Genomic DNA, 22,894 nt, shown 5'->3' on the forward strand with positions numbered 1-22,894 from the left:
ATGTTTGGCATTAGACAAGTGAGTATTTCTTAATCACGGTTTGTTTGTCCTTGTTTCTGATATTGATGACACATGATCGCTCAGTCATTTAAAACCCCACACGATGGTGCTGCTCTCAACATGCTTTAATATTTCTGCATCTCTATAGGACGGCCTGTGCGAATCATTACTACTTTTGCACTGACACATGTCCATTATATATACATTTAATAGACAATGAAGTATTTTGAATCTGAATCTAAATGTGTTTTTAAAAGAAAGTGATTCAACAGACACACTTTATTTTTTGAGATATTTATTCTTAAAAATGAGTTGGGGACCTTGGGATTTTTCACGTGTCGGTTCTGACGCATGTTTCTTTCACCACCTCCTCCCACGTCAGCTGTAAAGAATTCATGCTGCTGTGCGGTTTGCCTTCAGCGCTCTAAGGTGATCCTACTAGTTTAAAGCTTTGTCACAGAGAAATCAAAAGCAGCAATGATTTTTCAATAGGTATCGATATGGATAATAATTGCATAGGATAATAGCCATGCTGTACAATACACATAATTATAAAACAATGTTAGGATGATTAGTACAGATTTCCTAAAGGTTGTTTATACAGTTTTTCATTATCCTCAACATTTAAGTGCATCATATCATATGAATAGTCTTTATATATTAAATGGTATTTTGATACATAGTTATAGTGATTTAATACATACAGTAAAATAACTCTTAATAACATTTAGAGGGACATTGCGAAGCCCTTAAAACGCAATAGATATCTTCAGGTAAAACGGTATGCAGTGGAATGATAAAACTGTACATAACTGTCATACCAGAATATGGTGGCATTTTCTTTTACATTGCCAAGTTTTGTTTTCCTCTACAACACACAGTACAGATCATCTAAATGAAGCCACTCTCAGAGAAAAGAGCAAAAAAAAAAAGAAGCCATTTCTGTGTCAAACAGAAGGTCAACATCTTGCATGCATTATTTTAGAAGTATTCAAAATGTAAAATGTGTGGAAAGGAGGGGGAAACAAATCATAAACGTCAACAACTGCATGCAGCAACAATGGTTATATTGTTAACAATTCAATTTTTGCATCCTCACACAATAAAATCATAAGGCATGCCTCATTGAACTCTCCATACTTGTAATGGCAGATACATCTTATTAACAACTGGTATGGATACCCTTCTTGTTTACTTTCATTTGGTCAATACATTTGTGAAATGAAACCTGCAAATAATGAGAAAATAAAACGATTAGCCCAGTCTGCCATGGTTACCAAGAGCCTTCATTGATACAATCATACGGTGGATCATCTTGTAACTTGTGACCACAGGCTTGTAATACATATTAACCACTAGGCTTTTAATAATTTAAAACTTACTCAGCAGACAGGCTGCTCAGTTTGTATTCCTCTGGCGGAGATTCTTGTCTTTGTGGTTGTTGGTCGAATTAGTTTTCCTGTAGCAGAAAGCAAACAAAAAAAATCAGTCGGTGAAAACTCAGATCAAACATGTTTACTAAAACCTTCAGGGGAATGACTTGCACATTAAATTAATATAAATACAAAATGTCTTCTTTTTGGGCTCTGCCAATTTATGATAGACAATTTGCATTGTTTATGGCTTCTCAGATGAAATGCTTACAACTAATACTATAATAAAACTAATTAGAAAAACAACCAGTTGATTAAAGGGTCACCACTTATTCTGTGGCTCTGAAGAGAGCTTTTTTTAGTGTGAGAAAGTAATCGGTAAAATGACCCTTTAATCAATAATGAAAACAACACTCACAGCAAAGTGCACTGTATGCTTGTCCTTACTCTAGTGCAGGGGTGTCAAACTCAAATACACAGTGGGCCAAAATAAAAAAATTGGTACTAGTCGAGGGCCGGACTGGTTCAATGTTTATTGTAAAACTTATTGAAATGAACTTATTGCACATATTAAACCTGGAACTAACAAAGCTTATTGCCTATAAAAACAACATTAAACATTAAATAATCAGCTGCATTCATTTCTTATGGCTCTATCTGCAGCTTCATTTCTTATGATTACATTTTTCCACAGGCCAACAACAGCTTCAAAAAAACAAATTTCCCCCAAAGAACAACCAAACGTGCTCTGTTGTCGTGAGAGAAAAAGTGCAAAAGGAAACATCCATTTAAACTCAGTTTGCTGCTTTGATGCTAGTTCAAGCCAGACACTTGGCATCTCATCTCGGGTGCAAGTTCATCAATGATTGGGGTCAGGCTCTGAGCTGAGGAAATCCTCAGGAGTGAGTGAAGGTGTGCGTGCAATATACCGGCGCGCCAAATCTAATAGTAATTAGAAATGATCCTGCGGGCCAAAATGAAATCCACCAAGGGCCTGATTTGGCCCCCGGGCGTTGAGTGTGACACATGTGATTTAGTGTGTACTAAACAGCTAATATCATGAACACAAACTCTACTTTTCACTGAGTCTACCAGACTTATCTCAAGTTACATATTTAAACAATTCTCAACACTATTTTAATCCTTTAATAGTACCTCTTTACATTAACTACCCCCACTTATAAGAAAACATATATTAAATGGTTTAAAACACACTCTAATGTAGTTGTAGGCAGCCATAATGACATTTCTAAATGATTGTTAATCTAAAGTATTTCTAAAGAAACTCTATAAAGATTTATTACAACTGTGTTGTTTTTATTTGTATTATGTTCAATTCATACAGCACCCCACTATGATTGTTTGCAGGGGAGGAGTTAAAGCTGTTTATTAATAAAGTATTTACCACCCATAACTGCTTACAACGGTATTGCATGTCTAACATGTTCGCACACTGCTTCCGACTGAAAACAGGGGCCTTTTTTAATCTAGACTCTCGAGGGCATCATGCAGGGCTTTCCTAATGAGGATTATTCTCATGCTAATTTGTTCTTATCAACAGAAAAAACATGTCCCTACCTGACTCTTCTTATTTTCCTGTGATTTATATATGTATAGGCAGCTAAGCAACCGTTTCATGATGCTCTAAGTTTTGCTGTGTACTGTAAAGGAAGTCTACTCTGGATGCATCATAATAGCTACAACAAAACACACATCAAGCTAAACAGATACATGTATTGAAGGTCAAATGTTTATACTCACACTGGACCTGCATGGTCATCATCTGAAGCAACAAGGGAAAATATGGAGAAATGAGAACCATCAAATAAAAAAATCGCAAAGTAGTTACACATATTGATGAAGAGACATTTTTTGTTTTTTACAAAAATCATAAAGCATTAAAAACAGCAGCTGAGAATGACACACTCTAAGATGTTCATGTTTCAACTATAATGCATGTACAGACTGTTATGGTCACTCACAAACAGACTGAATGCATTTAAATCCACAACACCACATTAAAACAATTATAACGTAAAAAGTAAAACAACACTGTTGTCATGCAGACAGGCAGAGCTCACAGAGAACAGCTGTTCTCTAAGCGAGGAGCAGATCCATTCATATCAGCCCTGAGGGCAATAAAGTCATGGAAGCTGCCTAAAACAGTATTTATATTTCCAATTATGTACACTGGTTTGCATGCCATTTCAGTGCTGCAGTTTGAAGCAAAAGTTAAGTTACCACTTAAATAAAATCTTTAAAAATTAAGATTTGCACGGCACTCAATGTTGATGCTCAACAGAACGGTGAACTGTGCTGAGAGCTGGGAAAAGATGAGGCTGAATGCTTATTAGGGCTGCACGATATATCGTTTCGTGACGATAATCGTGTTATGCGCATGCGCGATTTTGACATTGTGCGATTTAAAAAAAAATAATGAAGTAGGCAAATGAACTCAAACACGTCATGTTACAATTATTTTGCTGCTTGCTACAAAAGGAAAACTCGCGCAGCTCTCATGTCAGGGGTACTTGAGTGAGTGACATGCAGGCTCTGCATACAGCACACACAGCAGGATAACCGAGCTAGCTCAGCCTGTTGCTCTGATAACTTAAGATCCAGAAGTCCGTGACTAAAATCCTTCATCCGGTTAAATATTGTTGAAAGAAATATCAATTGTATAGCATTAAAGTTCAAGAAAGGATGGTTTGTGGACAAAAAAAAACTGTCTTTTCTTCAATTCCTGTATTTTTTCATCATGTATTTATAAGAAAATATCGCAATGTCAGTTTTTTCCAATATCGTGCAGCCCTAATGCTTATTGATATTCATTAAGCATGCAAACTCTCACACTTACCACAAACAGGATTTAGGTTTTGCAATTTGGGGAGGATGGGAAATATTTCAACAATCTGTTAAAAAAAAGTCAACAGCCAAAGCTTACCTGTATAAAATATGGAGTTAAAGATTTCAAGCAAGAATTCGCTTTGTGATTCACACGATCTCGTCTATTTTGTGCAGATTCTCAAGGTGATTAAAACATCATGTAATGATCAAATGTTCCTGCACAGCGCCACTGACTGACTGTCAAAGCTTTGAGCTGGACGGTGCATCTAATTAACGTTAACATTTTAATTTGAGACAAAAAGTCACCCAAATAACAATATTGCATTATTTATGATATAGTCGGACTATTGTAAATGATGTACTCGGTACAATTAGAAGATTCCCCACTGGCATTGGTAGATTATATACCTAAATGAAGTGACTCGTGGTGAAGTTTGCAGCAGCTTGGGGACGGCCCAAGGTCCCTGGAAAGCCGTTAATAATTGAAACTGTCCGCAACACTGCAGTATCATATTTCTCATGAATATTAAATACATGAAATTGTCCTGACAAGGTGCGACCTCTTCTAACATTGTCTGCCTCTCGGGTCAGCCTCGACAAACTAAATTATTGAATGCAGGCAGAGCACAGTGTCAGGTGAAGAAGTTGGAGTCTCTGGCAAAGGGATAACTTCAGCACCAGACACCAAAACACAGTGTGCCTCCTTTCCTAGGCACGTCATTAGCGATGCATTAAGGCTTTGCAAAAAAACTCACAGGAGAGAGATTGACGTCAACGATGGACAATATAACCAGTTATCCTCAGATATATTAAAAACATTAGAATTATAAAACACCTTAGCACCACCATGGGTGACTCACCATCTTGTAAATCATCGGGCTTCTTGCGCTTCTCATAAACGACGATGATGACGATCAGGATGATGATCTCTGCCAAAACCCCCAGGAGAGGCCATAAGGGGGCCAGGTTGCTGCGGACCCTCAGCACGATCTTCTCATCGCGGGTGCCCAGCATGTTGGTGGCGTTGCAGTGATACTCGCCCGGGTCCAAGTCAATGTCCAGGTTGGCGATGTGGAGCTCGGTGTAGTTGTCTCTGCTGCTGATGGTGAAGCGCCCGCTTGAGTTGTCAATTTCCTGTCAAAGGAGAAGAAATAAATACTTAATAATGTGTAGAGTGTTTTTTTTATTTGATTCTTTTACATGCTTTTATATTCTAGTAAAGTCCAGGTTTTGAAACGATTTCACAACATTGAATTATATCCTGTATTACAGCTCCATGTTATAAAAGTGCCACTTCCTTTAACTGGCTCCCAAATGTGACTTATTTGAACTATTTTTGTTTTATTTGTTAATGTAACTATTATTATCTTGTTTTAATTTATAGTATTCTATTTAATTTAAATCTCTCTACTTTTTTGCCTTGATTTTATCCAATATAAAAAAGGCATCAACTTTTTATATATTTGTTAATATAAAACAATTATGTAAAATACATGATTTTCTATTTCATGTAATCTTCTTGCCATAAATAAATCACTTTGTGAATTTTGTATTGCCTATTACAGTAACTCCTAATAAGTACAGCTTTGCAAAGAATCCTTGAAATAAGCAGATATGAATGCATTTGTAGAAAATGTTAGCTTAAGCTAAAGTATATTAGATAAGCAGGTTTAACATTTTAACCTCAGTGTCCCTTATGCTTGGGTTGCTAGCAGAGGATTTCTTCTAATGCAGGTGTGTGTAGACACAAAAACACTAGAATTGCATGCTACAAAAAACAATTATATACAGTACCAACCAATCGCTACCCTTTGAACAATTGCATAGCATTATTATGTGTTCCTTTCATCTAATGCATTACAGTACAACACTTGAATTATAAACTCAGTTAAATGACAGTGTCAAAATAAACTGAACATTATAACCTTCTTAAATGTGGTACTTCTATCGGACTGACATTGTAAACGGGTGTTTAGGAAGAGTTTATGTATAATACCACATACCCTGGGAAAGCCATTGTCGAATTTGCGCCAGTTCCAGATAGGATAAGGATATCCGGTAGACTTACAGTAGAGCACAGCGACCTGGCCCTCGTTCTTATTCTCACTACGCTTGTGGCCTATAATGTCAGGAGCAGCTAAAACAAGAATAGCAAAAGAAACATAGATTCATTGTTACAATACATTAAATAAATTCACATAAATGTTACAGTCTTACTGTAGGTGCAGGGATCCAGTCAATGGGTAACTTATTTAGGATTTCCTACTTCCTTTTTCAAAGTAGAGACTGAATACAGTAAGTTATTTTAATTGCCTCAGTTTTTTTTTAAATACTCGTAACCTAAATAATGATTATGGAAAACTGCCAAATGTTTGTGAGACAAAGCACAAAGCAGAGAGAGATAACACAAATTGTATTTGGCATTAAAAAAAGCTGCACGAGGGAAACTTTGCAGCAAACAGTATTGCTGCATTCCATTCAAGTGATCCATTGCAACATAATTGTATTCGGAGAAATCCTAATATTTGTCATCAGCCTGTGAAAATAAATTCTCTGTAAAATAAAGGAAAACAAAAAAAAATCAAATTTGCCTCTATAACGATGCGTGTGACAGCAGAAAAGGCTGACCAGATTTTAACGTTGGGACATAATCCCTCACCATCGGACAAACAAGACACCATCTGGTGCCACTGAGCCGGGCCCTGGTTAGATGGAGGTGTCAAGGGCGCCTGCTGCCCCGCGAGCAGCCAGCAGGGTCGTTTGAAATCACAGGTCCTCACATGACCGAGCTGCTGGGGCTCAAGGCCATACGGGCCATTTTTAATGGTGACACCTCTAATGCTGGCCTTGAAACTGACAAAGACGCCTGCAGATCACAAATCAACACCTACATTTTACTTCTATGGTGGCGTTTGCTGGAGGAGCCGTCTCGAAGGTGTAGACACACATGTACACTCCTGCGGCGTCTCCTCTCGGCTTCTTCAGGCTGCAGAACAAAAACACAGCTCACATGAACCCTGCTTATCTGTTTAACACTCTGACACACAACAGTAGTATACCGTTTTCCCTTACAAATATTCAGTGTTCCTATTGGGGCTGCGTGTTTCTGCGATCTCCTCCCCGTTCTTCATCCAGTAGCTCTCCTGGTGGACGCTGTGAGCGCTGGTCAGGTTACACTGCAGCATGTAAGAGTCGCCTTCCACAGGAAGTGAGGTGTGATCAGAGGAGGCGATCGACGGCTCTGTAGGAAAGATAAGGGTCAGCTACGACAGAAGGGAAGCTTGATGGAACTCGTGGGTGAGGGTGAGTTGGAGGATATTAACAACAACGCAGAAAGACACACAGCTAAAGACACTTTACCCACACATTCACAACATCGCACAGGAATAGAGTTGTGAAGTAGGAGGAATTATTTCAGGCATACAGAGTTCCTTAAGCAGAGTTTAATGCATCCTTAGGTGACTGAGAAGTGGGAGCTCTTCCAAGTCCCACGGTTGAATCATCAGTACAAAGATGTCCAACTGCATTTGAAAATATATTTTCCTTGATAAAAAATGTAAGGTTCAAGTCTGTCTGCATAGAAACGCAAGCAGTGAAGCAAACTACAGCTCCCAAGGTGCATTTCTGTTAAAACAATCCCAAAACAAACTTAAATTATTGTTAAATATGCCACTAACCATAAGCAACAATAAGCGAGGAGTAAAGCGCTTCTTCTACAGTCTGCAGCTCTACCACAACATATTGACCTTTTATGAGTAGTACCCATTTTGGGGAACATGGTTCAAGGTGAATTTAACTCTCTTATCTTAAATGAAGAGATTAAATACCTTTGAAGGAATACGATAAAAATTACACAATGGCCAATAACATAAGTCCACACTAACATAAGCTTGGTATCTGATTGAAATTCAACCTGTGGAAAATAGTTGCTCAGATAACCTTTAAACTGTGTTGCATGCTGCTTAACGTGATGATAGGCCCCTGGTGAGTAATCACAACACTTGTATATACAATACAGCTTGGCATGGTTTTGATGTAAATGTTGTCTCTACCTAAACACAATACAGTATCTAAGCTGTAAAACTACTGCTCAGATACATTGATCTAAAATGTTGAAAATATTTTTACCAGAATTCTGCAATAAACTGATCATAGAATAAGTAAATCTGATAGGAATATAGGACCGGACATTTGGACAAATCAGATTGAGACTATTAAAATAATAGTCAGAAAAGGAAACTGAAAATAATGAATACAGTCCAGGGAAATGAGAAGATGAGAGCTGTAGGGAGAGAAAAACGAAGAAGAGAGAAAATGGAGACGACATGTGGCTGCAGGTTAAGGGATCTACTTTCACCGAGGGATGAGCACGATAAAACACTACTCCTCAGGTAAGAGCACATATAGACTAGTTGGTGGTGTTTTCTTAGTTTTCCAAGTCTGTAGGGGAGGATGGCACCTATGGAGGCAGCTAGAGGTTTGAGGGAGGCTATAGCGAGGGGTGGGAGCGGGGGTTTCCTCTACAGTGACCACTCACTCTGCAGCACCGTTATAGAGGCCTGCGCACGGATCCAGGTGGTGGCTGGATTTTGGTGCAGGTCATTACGGCGCGGGTCATTGCTGGCTCTGCACTCATAGGTCCCAACATCGTCCACCGTGAGACGCGAGACCCCCAACAAGCTCACGGCGTTGGAGCCGTAGGCCGTGTTGATGGAGACTCGCCGCTTACGGGCGCCGTCCCAAAGCTGCCTGAAGGAATCGGCCCGGTTGATCTCAGAGTACCACCACTGGATTTCGGGGGTGGGGTTTCCCACCACGTCACAGTACAGCTCAAAGGCGTCGCCCGTGAGCTTAGTCTCAGAAAAAGGTGATTTCACAAAGCCCGCTGGTGGTGGAGGGGCAGCATGGACAGAAAAAGGGGAACAGGTGGATGATGGAGAGGCAAGAAAATAACAGGGTAAATTAAAGTGGAAGCAGAAAAGAAACGAAAAAACGATAATGTGAAATAATAAGAAAGACACTGATCGATTATCTTAAAATGGAAGAAGGGTTGATGAATAGAAAAAAGAAATATAAAATGTAGAAAATAATAGAGATGCAGCTACGTAACCTGTCACACATTATCCCTATTCATTGTTTGGTAATTAGAAAATGTCTATCAGAATGTAGAGAGAGAGAGAGAGAGAGAGAGAGAGAGAGAGAGAGATTATTGCGCATATTTCAAGGGAGATTTCATTTTATTCTGCTAGGACGTCTTTGTGAGGCTGCTCTCACTTCATTTGTCCAATTAAAGCAATCCTATTAATTTGTCAAGCAGCGCTCACACCCGAAAGTCCTCCAAGTGACCTTGTCCTTTTTAGTACATCTGGTCTGTTTAATCAAAACATCATTAAAGGGGATTTTCAATAATGGGACACAGATGCCGGGCTGACTGTATACTGTTCATTTTACTGGATTGATGTCTCGGTATTCGCACGGAAAGCAGTAAAAGTGCAACAATTGATCATGGCTGCACAGATTGGAGCAGGAGGAGGAGGCGGGGGGAGGGTGGGGGGGTGTAATCATAAGCATGGTCTACGGCACCGTGGAGAGCACATTGAGAGGAGCTTTATAGAAACTGCGGCTCTGGGTCTCACGGGAGCGTGTGGGCGCATGGTGATAGACCCCCTCGGTTTCCATAGAAGCACTCTACGGCAACAAAGCAGGAAGAGGAAGAGACGGCCAACCAGACCAAGGACATCACAAGACAGACAGACATGTTGTTTTTCCTCCAGCTGACATCATAACCCTGCTGTACAGCCCACGAGAGCAGCACAGTTGCTGTAGGCACAAATGGATACCGACAAACTATTATTTTTGTTGGGGGGAGGGGCTGAATAACAATGTATGTAAAGTAAAGATTCATCATGTAGCATAGATAGATTTGAATGAAAAAATGTATGTCTTGACAAAATATATATTTTCAAGGCCAAATACATTCAAATGGAGCACAGTTATGCCACTATATCTATGCTATAGTAACGTTATCATGGCATCAGAGGTTTCTTGTTGACCATCTGAGAAAAGTAATATTCAAACCAAGAGGACAACAGGTTGAATGGGTTATGCGAATTAGGCAAAGTTCAAATTAATCACATTTTCCTCTGTGTCCTTATTATTATTATTATTATTATTATTATTATTATTATTAGGTCAGAATAAATATATAAAATTAAATGTTTGTTTTAAATCCAGATTTTTTTTTTTTGCTGACAATGACTGACTTAAATTTTAAATGCTTTTTATACGATATTACGTTGGTTCCATGTTTTCTGGTATATTTTTTCCAAAAAAGAATGGTGTGCAGGCTGAGCAAGTTATTAACGCATGAATCAATATTAATAAAAATGTATCCAAAATGGACTCGGCTGTTGGTTTATTACGTACTCCTAGCTAAAAATGAGTGCATTCTAGCAATAAGTCCTACATTCATGAAGGTTATAATGTTGAAATGAATTGCATTACAGTGATAGGTGTTTCGGTTTCTTAATTACACTGCTGTTATAGCAGTGGTTCTCAAAGTGGGGGGCGCCCCCCCTGGGATGCATGCCAGGGGGGGGCGCGAGGGACCAGGAGGAAAAATGATTAAAAAAAAAAAAAATTTAAAGATAAAAAGATTTTTTTTTTTAAATCATAATTTGAAAAATTATTGATTAGAAAATAATATGATGCAGCACAGTACTATTACGTGTTGAGAGATGTATCCATATCTCTTCATTTTGCTCTCAAAGTGCACCAGATTTATGCATTTAACTTCAATATTTAAAAATAAATCTTCCCGGGGGGGAGCTTGCCCCCGGACCCCCCTATGTGAGGTCCACACACCACCTATAAAAATAGCACTTTACCCCTGCTTACACCTATATGCCGCGAGCTGATTATCGAGCCTTCATTGTAACAGTCGCGAGTACACTGTGTATATTCATGGGGAATGTTGCAGTAGAAAATTCCACTGTAGCGACCGGTACATTAATGGGAAACCCTAAATGTTTGAGCACCCTCTATGAAACTTCAAGCTACCCCACAGCACCCCCAAAATAAATCTCTGGCGCCGCCACTGAACCTGACTATCTGTGTTGGGGGGGCCCGACTTTTTTTTTTCTCCAAAGGGGGGGGCCTGACAGAAAAAGTTTGAGAACCACTGCGTTATAGAAATACATGGGGTTGACAACATAAGAAAAGCACCTGAAGAGATTTAACAAAACCACAAACTGCGGCTTCAAAAATAAACATACAGTTGAATCAATAACTCTCCAACAGTTTCAATATGTTCACCTTGTTATAGAGAGGATGTATTGATTATTGTGTTACAATGCATTCATTTTTGATGGATATAGCTCATAAACTGGCATCAAAGTGCTTATGTAAACAATAAAAATACAACAACAAACAATTTGAAAACTGAAAACTAACACCTCAGCTGTCAACACAGAACTGCTGAGGGACAGATCCTGCCACAGCAAATAGTGAAGATGTGTAAACGTGCTGAGCCAGTAGTCGTGTACATGCATGAGTGACGTCACTCATGTCGAGTTGACGTTAGATTAGTTTTGGCACGAGGTTATGTGTATATATAAAATATGAGCGCTACTTTGTGGTTTTTTTTCTAAATCCTTCATTTATCTTGCATTGACCACATATTCTTAACCCCAGAATGTTTTGCAACCAATTGATCATTTTAATTGTTAGTTGATTTTTTTTAAACTATTATTTGTTCCAGACAAAATACATTTAGCTTTGCGGCTAATGATTCTTCTTATTGCTACAGCTCTGACTGCCTTTAAAAAACAGCGCCAAAGTTAAAAGTTATTAAAGTTATTTCTCTTTTCTTTTCATTATTCTCATTTTCAGTATTGCCAAATTTGTTCACATGGTCAAAACTTTGTTTGAAATTCATTTTCAATTGTTAATTATTTTTTTTTAAGAACTTGCTACTCTCATCTGATGCTCTTCTTGTGTCTAATGCTTAAGTGTGTTCATAGGTTTGTTTTAAAGATGAACATATGGAAATGTGTGCATTACGTTTAGTCAATTCTGACATCATAAGAATAAATGTGTCTTTGCCTTGTTTTCTATAACAATCAATTCCCCAGAGCTCTACGTGACATCTTGAAATGTCCCAACAACAACAATTATTCAGTTAACAAGAATACAAAATTGGTAAAAACAGCAAATCTTCATATAGATCTTGATAACTAACTGATGATCAACCAATTCTCAAAATTGTTTTCAATTAGTTTAATCAATTATTTGTATAAGGGTAACAGCTCTTTATATGACGTTATTAAGTTTGTAGAATTAGAAGGTTATTAGAAGGTTAATCTCATACAAGTCGTTTATAGTCACATACTGTATTTAGCCTTTCGGAAAACTCTGAGAGGAAACCATTGTATTATCATTTATAACCTTGTATGTATTTCTATCCAATCAGACTCTCATGTAACACCTGGACCAATCAAAATCAGCCTGTGAGCCACATCCTGCCAGCCCCCAGTGACAGTAAACAGCAAGGAGTCAGATATTGTCTCTGTTTCTCCTGAAGAATTCATTAAAAAACAGTGAAATATGAACTATTTCTGGACACTGTCCCAGTTCATGCATCAAAAAGTGTCCAACTCGTATTTAGTAGTTAATTGAATGCTAAATGTGAGAACAGCATTGAGCCCTGATGGACAGAGACACCTTGGGATTAGAAAAGCAACAGAAAGCGATGGCTCACATATTCATTGTTTAAATGCTGGTCAATAATATTGTAGATATTGAAATGATTTAAACATGTTAATACATTGTAAATAAAATCATAAAAATGCAAATAAGAACTGAAAACAAAACCAGTCAATTAATCGATTAGTTCATAAATCATAAATAGGGTCTGCTGCGATTTTGTTAATCTATTCATTGTTTAAGTAATTTGTTCACTATTTTCAATAAATCAAATGGACCAATCATTTGGATTAATCAATAACCGATGTAATAAATATGTGTAGCCCTACTGCAAAATACACAAATAGGACGTTTTACATTTCAGACCAATGATACGTTATATTTTTCAGTGGATGAGCTGTATGTTTGTTATTTATTTATAAATGTACAAAAGACGATAATTTAGACACTCCACTCACAGTCCATCTTAAAACATTCACTACTATACAGTGTGTCCAATCTGCTGACAAAACTACATTTTGGTAAACTGTACTAACAAAGGTCAAATCTGGGACTAAAATTACAATTTATTATCATTCTCTATGATTGAATTATATATGTGTTTAATGTTTGAATTGAAAAAAGGAGTTTGTCAGGATAACTGAACTATGGCCTTTGCACTGATACATGTCCTCAGTTTATAATATAAACCTAAAACTGAAATCAATGAATATGTTGGGATTATCAATCAATTATTACTGGAGCAACAAAATCCTATGCTTGCATTGATCGCATGCTGAGAAATATGCATCAAATCCAATATGACAATATTTATTACCTCCAAAATTGATATATAACTCCATAATTGATCTATTGCTGGTCAATAAATAGTTATTGCCCAGCAATTTATCAATTGTAGTTAACTTTAACTGAGATCTACACTTTAAGCAGTTTGTTACTTCTGTATGATAAATTACAACAAGGAAATGGTTTGATACTAGTACAGCGTCCTTGGTAAAAGCTACTCTACTTCAGATGAAACACACATCCTTAGGGAACATCAGCAGGAATAGCTTCAGAAGCGATTAGCAGATACAAATGGCTTCTGTGATGAGGCTGGCTGCTGTACGCCTTAATATATTGTCTAACCAGAGTCACCTTATACTCTAATTTATATACTTATACGATTATTAATGCACTGTGTCATTTGCGGTATCATATTGCTTCTGTGGATTATATGAAAACAGGTGAAGAAGGTGAGAAAATATCACTTTCTAGCAGTCTGCCTGATAAAAACCCATTATATTTGAGCAGATCTTTATTCGCCAGTGTGCTGATCAAAGAAGAGATGAAATGAGTGGGTGTGTGCAGTATAGGAGGAGATGCATTCCTACATGGTCAGCTCCAGGGAAGGCCGGAGCTGAATAAATTCTCACACTCCTTCTCACACAATGCCGGCAAATCTACACTGTGCATAATTACAGTATCCACCCCCAAATACTCAGCTGAGACGGATTTACACTGCCCTAAACTGTTTGCTGGTGGGGGGTGAGATTTATGACCAGGGGGGGGCAATTTCTCAGCGAGTAGAATCGCTCAGAGAAATCAATGCCTTTCTGCAGTGCAGCACATCTCAGCAAAGAGTTAACAGATCCACTGTTGCAAGAGGACATTAAAGCCATGGTTCCCAGTGCAGCATCTTTGCTCTAAAAATAGAAGCATGCAGCAAAATGAACTGGTGCTATTTACAGCACTTCTGAAGTCCTGCAGCTAATTACATGTGTGTTATGCTCTGTTACAAGAAGCTGATGCAAGTGGAGATCTCACCCTGTAGGAGAGTGATACACTGCTGGATACTGAATCCTAGCATACCTGAGCAGATCCATAGTGACAGCATGTTGAGTGTGTGTGTGTGTGTGTGTGTGTGTGTGTGTGTGTGTGTGTGTGTGTGTGTGTGTGTGTGTGTGTGTGTGTGTGTGTGTGTGTGTGTGTGTGTGTGTGTGTGTGTGTGTTTGTGTCTCTAAGGAGGGCATGACAGATTGTGAACTTCAGAGTGACACCATTTCCTTTTCCACCTTCTTAATGAGCAGAACTTGTCCTTGCAGGTTGAATGTATTCAGCTGCACACTTCAGAGGACATTTTAGGGACACGGGCCTGCGTATGGCCCACTTCAGCCCAACCAATACACATTGCATCCCATTAATGATTCATTGACCCTTTCATTACAAACGCCAAAGACCAAAACAGCGTCGACTGATATTAGTTTATTTCCCGTTGAGGGATTATGTAATTAACCTGACTGCTGCTGGTGGTGAGATATCCATGATGGACAGTGTTCTTCAGAAAATCCTTCATTAGAAATTGTCCCACTGCAGAAATGCATGCAAAATCCCTCCCTAAAAAAACCCCGCATTTTCTCGTTTTTCTTACCATTCTGAGAAGACACGGTCTGCAGCAGCAGGGCTCCGATAATCGCCAGCGAGAAGGACATGACTGCAGCTCTTCGTTTGCCAGGTATCATCTTCGGAGACGAGAGAAAATGCCGGTAGGCGCGCGCTAAAGGTGACCTGAGCAGGATATGAGGATGTGGGCTGAATTCACCGAGGCTCCACACACAGTAAAGCTGGGTAATGGGAAGTGTTGCTAGGTAGACTAGCGGGAGCCTACGGCACTGCTGCTAGCTACCTGTGCGGCTCTCTGCTGTGTGTCAGCCCGATGCAGGGAGGAAACCACCTTTTTTTACCCACCCGTCTCATTTGAAATCCCGCGAGCTCTTGGAGGAATCTTATACATTTGAGCAGAATTCAATTATATGATCACAATAGACAAGATGGGCGCTTTTGTTTCTCAGGCAAGTTTTAAAAATACACAATATAAACCCAATCTTTAATGTTTTTTTTATGTTTCATGCAATGGTCAATTTTGAGAGTTTGAAGGTACGTTTTCATGCCCCATTTTACTTTAATTGTACTATTGGCTTGCATGGCTGATTTCCCAAAATATCCCAAACACATGGCCATTTTTATTTTGTTGTTGTTAAGTTATCATACATTACCTCTTTGAATAGCCTACTTTGACTCGATGTCATCTAAATGAAACAATACTTTTGAATCTGACTTTATCCAATGTTCAGATTGTTATATCATGTATGCAAATGAGCACAGCTAAATTAGATTTTTTTGATGTAAATTCAGTGGGAAAGTTTCATGGCGATATCTATTGGTTTAGTTAATATTCTACGTTTTTCACGTCAGTGGTTGAGTGTAGTGCTTAACAAATCGCTAAAGGCCTGAAACTGTGCCATGGGTCAAGAATACTCTCAGGCTGACTAAGCCCTGACCTCTATGGCACCAGGGACTTTAAGTAGACCTTTAATCCTATTTCTATTTGAACTAATGAAGGGTAGTGGCAACCTCACGTCTTCAACACACTGTGTAACTTTGTTGCCTTATCATACTTTACTGGTATATTGTTTCTTAAATTGCTCATACTTGTCTAATAGTTTATAGTATGAACAAAAGTCTAGAGCATTGCTCACCCGCAATATAAATCCAACAATGATTGTAGGAACATTGGTGGATTAGGGGATCAGGTTCCATTCCTATTGCTGTGGTCTAAGTTTTACAGTCAATAACATGTTTAAGCTCCAAAATAACATAGTTACAATATAGTTAGTGTGTTAGACTTTAACTTTAACCTCCATGTAGCCTCAATTTAGTATTTGTAAGCATGGATGCTTTTCAATGTCCAAATGCTTTTATCAGATTTTTGTCTTAAACTAATATTTTTTTTTCCCCTTGATACATTATCTCATAGGGATTTGGATAATATCATATTATAAGGTATAGAATCAGTTTGAGGACAGTTATGATGTGAAGTTAAAAAAGGTCACAGAAGTTAACTCCAACAATTGAAAAAGAGGTGCAAAGCTAATTGTCATGCATGCATTTATTGTATCATATATATAAAAAACATCTGTTAAGTTACAAATATTGAGTTGTCTTTAATAACTGAAAAAATGTTTTCAAATATCTTATTTTGTTCTCACCAGCAATTGACATCAATCAATCAATGTTTATTTATACAAACCCCCCGTTTGTATAAATAAACATTGACATTTTAAAAATACTTAATTATCATATTCAGATAATGTTTGGATTAATATCCACACCCGGATACATTATAAATGAAGTGACATTGAAGTTAGGCTGATAGTTGCACTTTCTGTCAGTTATATTTTAAAAAGGCATTATGATTATTTTTTCATACCACAACACTTGCACTTGGTGATAACATTTAGTGAGTCCAAAAACATATTTAATCAAAATGGGGTAGTAAAAGGTTGCAGTCCAAAAGCATTTTTAACCACTGCCGAACACTATCAAATGTAATTGTTTTATGAGACCATCATGATGTGCAATAAATCAGACCTGCAAACAATGACTGATCACACTTGAATATTTGCTACAACACACATTCAATCTTCATTCTAGGCTTTTTATAGGTAAAATACTGCTCATTGGGGTTAGGATCCTCACGTTGACAGACTTTTATTCATTTAAAATGTTTAAATAAAAAAATGTTCTAATGTTTGGTTGGTTTTGACAAACAAACAAAACAAACATTTTATTTTTGCATCATTCAGGTTTAATTTTTCTCCCAACAAAAATAATTCTCCATAGTAACCTTACAATTCCAATGCAGCTGAAAGCTACAAGTAAAACAACTGCCAACAAAGCAGCCATAACATCAATAGAGTTGTAAACAAACCAGGACATTTTGTACGAGTGTGTTTGCAGATGACGGGCCCCTTTATGCCTGATGACGTACTCTATCCAAAACACTGCCAGGTCCAGTGGTTTCACGGGCTGATCTCTATGCAGCCTTGACAGCCTCTGCATGTTCTCCCTGTAAGAGGGATCGTAAATAGTTGTCTTTAGAGCATCTGCAAAGTTGTGTCTGTCAAGTTCGGCGATATCCATAATCACAGCTCCCCCCTTTGCTCTGAGTCGGTTGAGGTTATCAGGCTGATCAAAGCTTAAGGGAAGTCCAACTACAGATACTCCGTGGTAAATCGCCTCCTGAACGCTGTTAGTGCCTCCGTGGGTCACAAAGACTCTAGTTTTGGGATGTCCTAAAATGTCATTCTGTGGCATCCAGTCGACCATTAATGTGTTGTTACCGAGATTAGCAGGCCTTTGTCCCATATACCGCCATATAACCTTTTGAGGCAGCTGGGCAAAGGCCGCAGCAATCTCCTCAGCGACATCTTGAGGAAGATTTGAGAGCAAGGTTCCTAAGGTCATCATAATGACCCCATGTTCTCCAGAGCTCTGGACAAAGTCCTCCAGGTCTACAGGGAGCGGTTTTGGGGTCTTGCACTGAAATCCAGCCATGTATACTACATTTGGCATTGTTGGACGTGGAAAATCAAAGACAAAATCATTCCTCATAAGCCATATGTCTGCATCCAGGAAAAATGTTGAGTAATCCACATCAGGGCCAAAATACTTCTCAACTAATGGTTTGTAATGAGGTTCTGTGACTTGTGACATGGTGTACATTCCAAAAATATAACTTAGCATATTCTTAATTCTTTGAGGGAAGCTCATCTTATCTGTTAGCTCTGTTGCAGTGAAAGGAACGTAAGACAAAGGTGAAGGGGCAATAAGGAGATGTGCTTCTCCTTGAATGGTCCATCTGACGTTAAAAACAAGAGGAAGTTGAAGCCAACGCCCAAGCATTGTTCCTCCACCGATGCCTGGGTCTGTCAAAACCAAATCAAATTTGGTTTCCTTGAAGGACTGCATCAAGTTTTTATCCCCAAACATCTTATCAGCCATTTCACTCAACCCCTTATGAAGCTGAGAAAACTGATCCACAGACTGCCGCTCCATCCTAATACGATTCCAGGCTTTATACCACGAAGATGCATGCCTACCCTTAAACCGCATTTCAAGGTGTCGAACAAAAAAGGCTTCAAAGTGTTTTTGATTAAATCCACCAGTGCTGGGAACAGTGACACTGGTGTAGAGAGGAGAGTTTTCAGTGATGTACCAGCTATCGGACGCCCGAACCACAGTGACCTCGTGGCCTTTGGCATGTAGTTCCTCTACGAGTACTTTCATGTTTACCCAATGGCTTCCATCCAATGGGAACACCAGGATTTTACCCCCAGATGCACTGGATAGTTGAATCAATAGAAGAGCAAAAGTGAATAGAGACGAGTGAGGCAACATCCTACTGACGAGACGTCCCACTGAGACCTATAAAAGGGCACAAAAACCAGTCAATAGACATCTATACATCAATATAACATATTTTGTGTTGACATTCATACCAATATGAAAAGCAGAAGCATAAAATAAGTAAATTACTAAAGTACTTAAGTAGCCTAGATTACTCAAGTACTATGGAACTACAATTTAGTACAATTTCAAGGTCTGAAATTTGACTTTAAACTTATTCTCTGTTACATTTTAGAGGGAAATGTTTTCACTCTCAATTGTCTCAATTAAATACCAGTTTGAGGCATTAATACAAAAATATTTTAAAACACAAGTTGATAGCATGGTTGATAGCAGTAACTGTTTACCAGCAACTGTTTATCAGGTTCCATTCCTATTGCTGTGGTCTAAGTTTTACAGTCAACAACATGTTTAAACTCCAAAATAACATAGTTACACTATAGTTAGTGTGTTAGACTTTAACTTTAACCTCAATGTAGTATTTGTAAGCATGGATGCTTTTCAATGTCCAAATGCTTTTATCAGATTTTTGTCTTAAACTAATAGTTTTTTTCCCCTCGATACATTCTCTTATAGGGAAATGTTTTCACTCCCAATTGTCTCAATTAAATACCAGTTTGAGGCTAATACAAAATATTTTAAAACAAAAGTTGATAGCAGCTGTTTAGCAGCATGACTTTCTGTTAAACTTTACACATGCAGTACATTACTAGGACATGCACAGACCACGTTTCCACGAAGCACTCATTCCATGGCTGTTTTTACTGCATAAAAGAGATTTATTTTAACACTTACCAAAATCAACAGCAACAGTAAAGACAATCCAACTTCGAAAATGTCAGTTCAACTGTATTAGTTGTTCAATAAGATGGTGATGGTAAGATTGGTTATGACTGCACGTCCAGTCTTTCAAAGTTATGACTGACTGGCATGTAGTCACATGCTATGTAACGGTGAGGTTATATAAGAAGGTGTGTTTCTGCTGCCGATAATTGCCCTGTTGTTTAGTGTGCATAGAGTCGTGCAAGAACACGGGTTCAACCTGTATCTGCTGTGCCATCTAGTGTCAAGTCATTGTATTTAACTTCAAATTACTCATTTTGTTTTTACATGAACAGGGCAGACCATTTTTTCACAGATGCTGCCCCCATGTTCTTAAACAAAAAATGTCCTAGAAAGCATTCTGCCATTTAACCATATTTGAAGTTTGATTAATAAATACATGTCACATATACATGCCATGCATTGTCAAATATTCAATAATACACAATACACAAGTAAAGAAACACTGCGATATAAAGGTTGTTGATTATATAAGTTACTATTTAATTTTTTCATGGAAAACTTTATATATTTAGCATTATGCTTTCACATGATACTCTCATCTAGTGTTTACCAACTTTTTTGCCTTCATCGCCATAAGACTAAGTTACTTTCTACCCCTTGTTACAGGTTGCATGAAGGTACATTCGATGGCCAGAAAAAGGAGAGATTTTTCCCTCCCGACTACTTTTCAAAGACTTGAAGATGTACAATTATACATTAACCCAACTCAAAAATAAAGACTAGAAAGCATAAGCAAAATATTATTTAGTACTTTATTGTCATGTTAATCAATTCATGACCCTTCATATTTAATATGTTCAGGGTTACTAACCTTGTGGTAATGAACCCAAGGTTGAAAAACCACAACCTACTGTAAATAATTGACAAACAAACTGTACACTATTGCAGGAACGTTGGGTGCAGTCACCATTAGCCTTAAGGCCCCTTCATTTTAGGATTATCATGTTTATAGAATCAGCATCTGCATACAAAATAAAGATAAATTGGGATTTTATTGATGATTTTTTTTCATGTCTCCCCCTCCACCCTGAAGTTCTGTGCTGATCAGCTGTCACCAGTGTTTACAGACATCTCCAACACCTCACTGGAGACATGCCACGTTCCAGCATGCTTCAAAACCTCCACCATCATCCCGGTTCCCAAGAAAACAAGGATCACAAGATTAATTGACTACAGACCCGTCACCCTGACCTCTGTGGTTATGAAGTCCTTTGAGCGCCTTGTCCTCTCCCACATAATATCCAACACAGACCCCCTCCTGGACCCCCTGCAGTTCGCCTACAGAGCCAACAGGGCTGTGGACGACGCTGTCAACATGGCCCCTCACTTTCTCCTCCAGCACCTGGACACAGCAGGAACCTATGCCAGGATCCTGTTTGTGGACTTCAGCTCTGCCTTCAACACCATCATCCCGGCTCTACTGCAGGACAAGCTCTCCCAGCTGCACGTGCCCGACTCCACCTGCAAGTGGATCACAGACTTCCTGTCTGACAGGAAGCAGCACGTGAGGCTGGGGAAACACGTCTCTGACCCCGGACCATCAGCACCGGTTCCCCTCAAGGCTGCGTTCTTTCCCCTCTGCTCTTCTCCCTGTACACCAACAGCTGCACCTCCAGTCACCAGTCTGTCAAGCTCCTGAAGTTCGCAGAGGACACCACCCTCATCGGACTCATCTCTGGTGGGGACGAGTCTGCCTACAGGTGGGAGATGGACCATCTGGTGACCTGGTGTAGGGACAACCACCTGGAGCTCAACGCTCTCAAGACAGTGGAGATGGTTGTGGACTTCAGGAAGAACGCAGCCCCACCCGCCCCCATCACTCTGTGTGACTCCCCAGTAACTGCTGTGGAGTCTTTCCGCTTCCTGGGCACCATCATCGCCCAGGACCTCAAATGGGAGCAGAACATCTGCTCCCTCATCCAAAAAGCACAGCAGAGGATGTTCTTCCTGAGGCAGCTGAAGAAATTCAACCTGCCAAAGACAATGATGGTGAACTTCTATACCTCCATCATCGAGTCCATCCTCACCTCCTCCATCACCATCTTGTACGCCACAGCCAAGGAAAAGGGCAGGCTGCAGCGGGTCATCCGCTCTGCAGAGAAGGTGATCGGCTGTAATCTGCCATCCCTCCACGACCTGCACGCCTCCAGGACCCTGAGGCGGGCAGGGAAGATAGTGGCCGACCCCTCCCACCCTGGACACAAACTGTTCACCCCCCTCCCCTCTGGCAGGAGGCTGCGCTCCATCAGGACCAAAACCTCTCGCCATCTGAACAGTTTCTTCCCCTCCGCTACTGGCCTCTTAAACAAGGCCCGGCCCCCCCACTAACACTTTACCTCTGCCACAACGTAGACTCTATATGCATTACATTAATGCACACAATGTTCAAATAGTGCTTACTGCACATATTTCTTATTTAATATTTTATAATTCACAGCATTCTATTTCACTGTAAATTACTGCTTTATTTTATTGTTATCTAACTATATTTTATTACAGTGTCCTTAAAGATTTTTTGTTTTATATTAGATTTTTTGTTTTATATGGAGATTTTGTTTTATATTTTTTGTATGCACCATGAAATCGAGTCAAATTCCTCGTATGTGGGAACCTCCCTGGCAATAAACCCGTTTCTGATTCTGATGTAGGATAGGCAATTGACAAACAGTTGTTGGTTTGCTAACTTATTTTGTATATTTTATTGTGGATTCTTTAAAGTAGACCTCTATCGAGAGAAAAGTACTATACAAATAAAGATATTGTTATTATCATTATTATTAGAATTACTTTAATTATAGTATTTGGACTCCTATGTTAGTGTCCCAGACTTGCTTTTTTTAAACTTCAATGCTTTTGTTTGCTTGTATAGCCTATTATATATTGCATTTGTATTAAGT

The 22,894-nt window shown here is 38.9% G+C and overlaps 2 protein-coding genes across 2 annotated transcripts; both read right to left on the reverse strand.

The window, feature by feature from the left end:
* Positions 1–278: 278 nt before the first annotated feature.
* LOC307040893 (neuroplastin-like) lies at positions 279–15,616 on the reverse strand. Its single transcript, XM_079684107.1, has 8 exons — positions 15,334–15,616; positions 7,293–7,461; positions 7,112–7,206; positions 6,224–6,357; positions 5,081–5,354; positions 3,135–3,156; positions 1,383–1,459; positions 279–1,228 (listed from the first exon to the last, which is right to left on the reverse strand). The coding sequence occupies exons 1-7, from the start codon at positions 15,422–15,424 to the stop codon at positions 1,399–1,401; spliced, it is 846 nt and encodes a 281-aa protein (XP_079540233.1). The 5' UTR covers positions 15,425–15,616; the 3' UTR covers positions 279–1,228; positions 1,383–1,398.
* A 1,209-nt stretch (positions 15,617–16,825) lies between these two features.
* LOC307040880 (UDP-glucuronosyltransferase 2C1-like) lies at positions 16,826–20,084 on the reverse strand. The gene is made up of 2 exons (XM_079684089.1): positions 19,947–20,084; positions 16,826–19,169 (listed from the first exon to the last, which is right to left on the reverse strand). The coding sequence occupies exon 2, from the start codon at positions 19,140–19,142 to the stop codon at positions 17,541–17,543; it is 1,602 nt and encodes a 533-aa protein (XP_079540215.1). The 5' UTR covers positions 19,143–19,169; positions 19,947–20,084; the 3' UTR covers positions 16,826–17,540.
* Positions 20,085–22,894: the final 2,810 nt, after the last annotated feature.

The sequence above is a fragment of the Notothenia rossii genome (assembly GCF_949606895.1).
Source record: "Notothenia rossii genome assembly, chromosome: 5".
Classification (NCBI taxonomy): Eukaryota; Metazoa; Chordata; class Actinopteri; order Perciformes; family Nototheniidae; genus Notothenia; species Notothenia rossii.

Coding starts and splice junctions, on each gene's coding strand:
- LOC307040880 (XM_079684089.1), bottom strand. CDS start 19,142: ATGTTGCCTCACTCGTCTCTATTCACTTTTGCTCTTCTATTGATTCAA.
- LOC307040893 (XM_079684107.1), bottom strand. CDS start 15,424: ATGATACCTGGCAAACGAAGAGCTGCAGTCATGTCCTTCTCGCTGGCG. Junction 6,358..7,111: donor CGCCACCATAGAAGTAAAAT/GTAGGTGTTGAT, acceptor TTCTTGTTTTAG/CTGCTCCTGACATTATAGGC. Junction 3,157..5,080: donor GCCCGATGATTTACAAGATG/GTGAGTCACCCA, acceptor TTGTTGCTTCAG/ATGATGACCATGCAGGTCCA.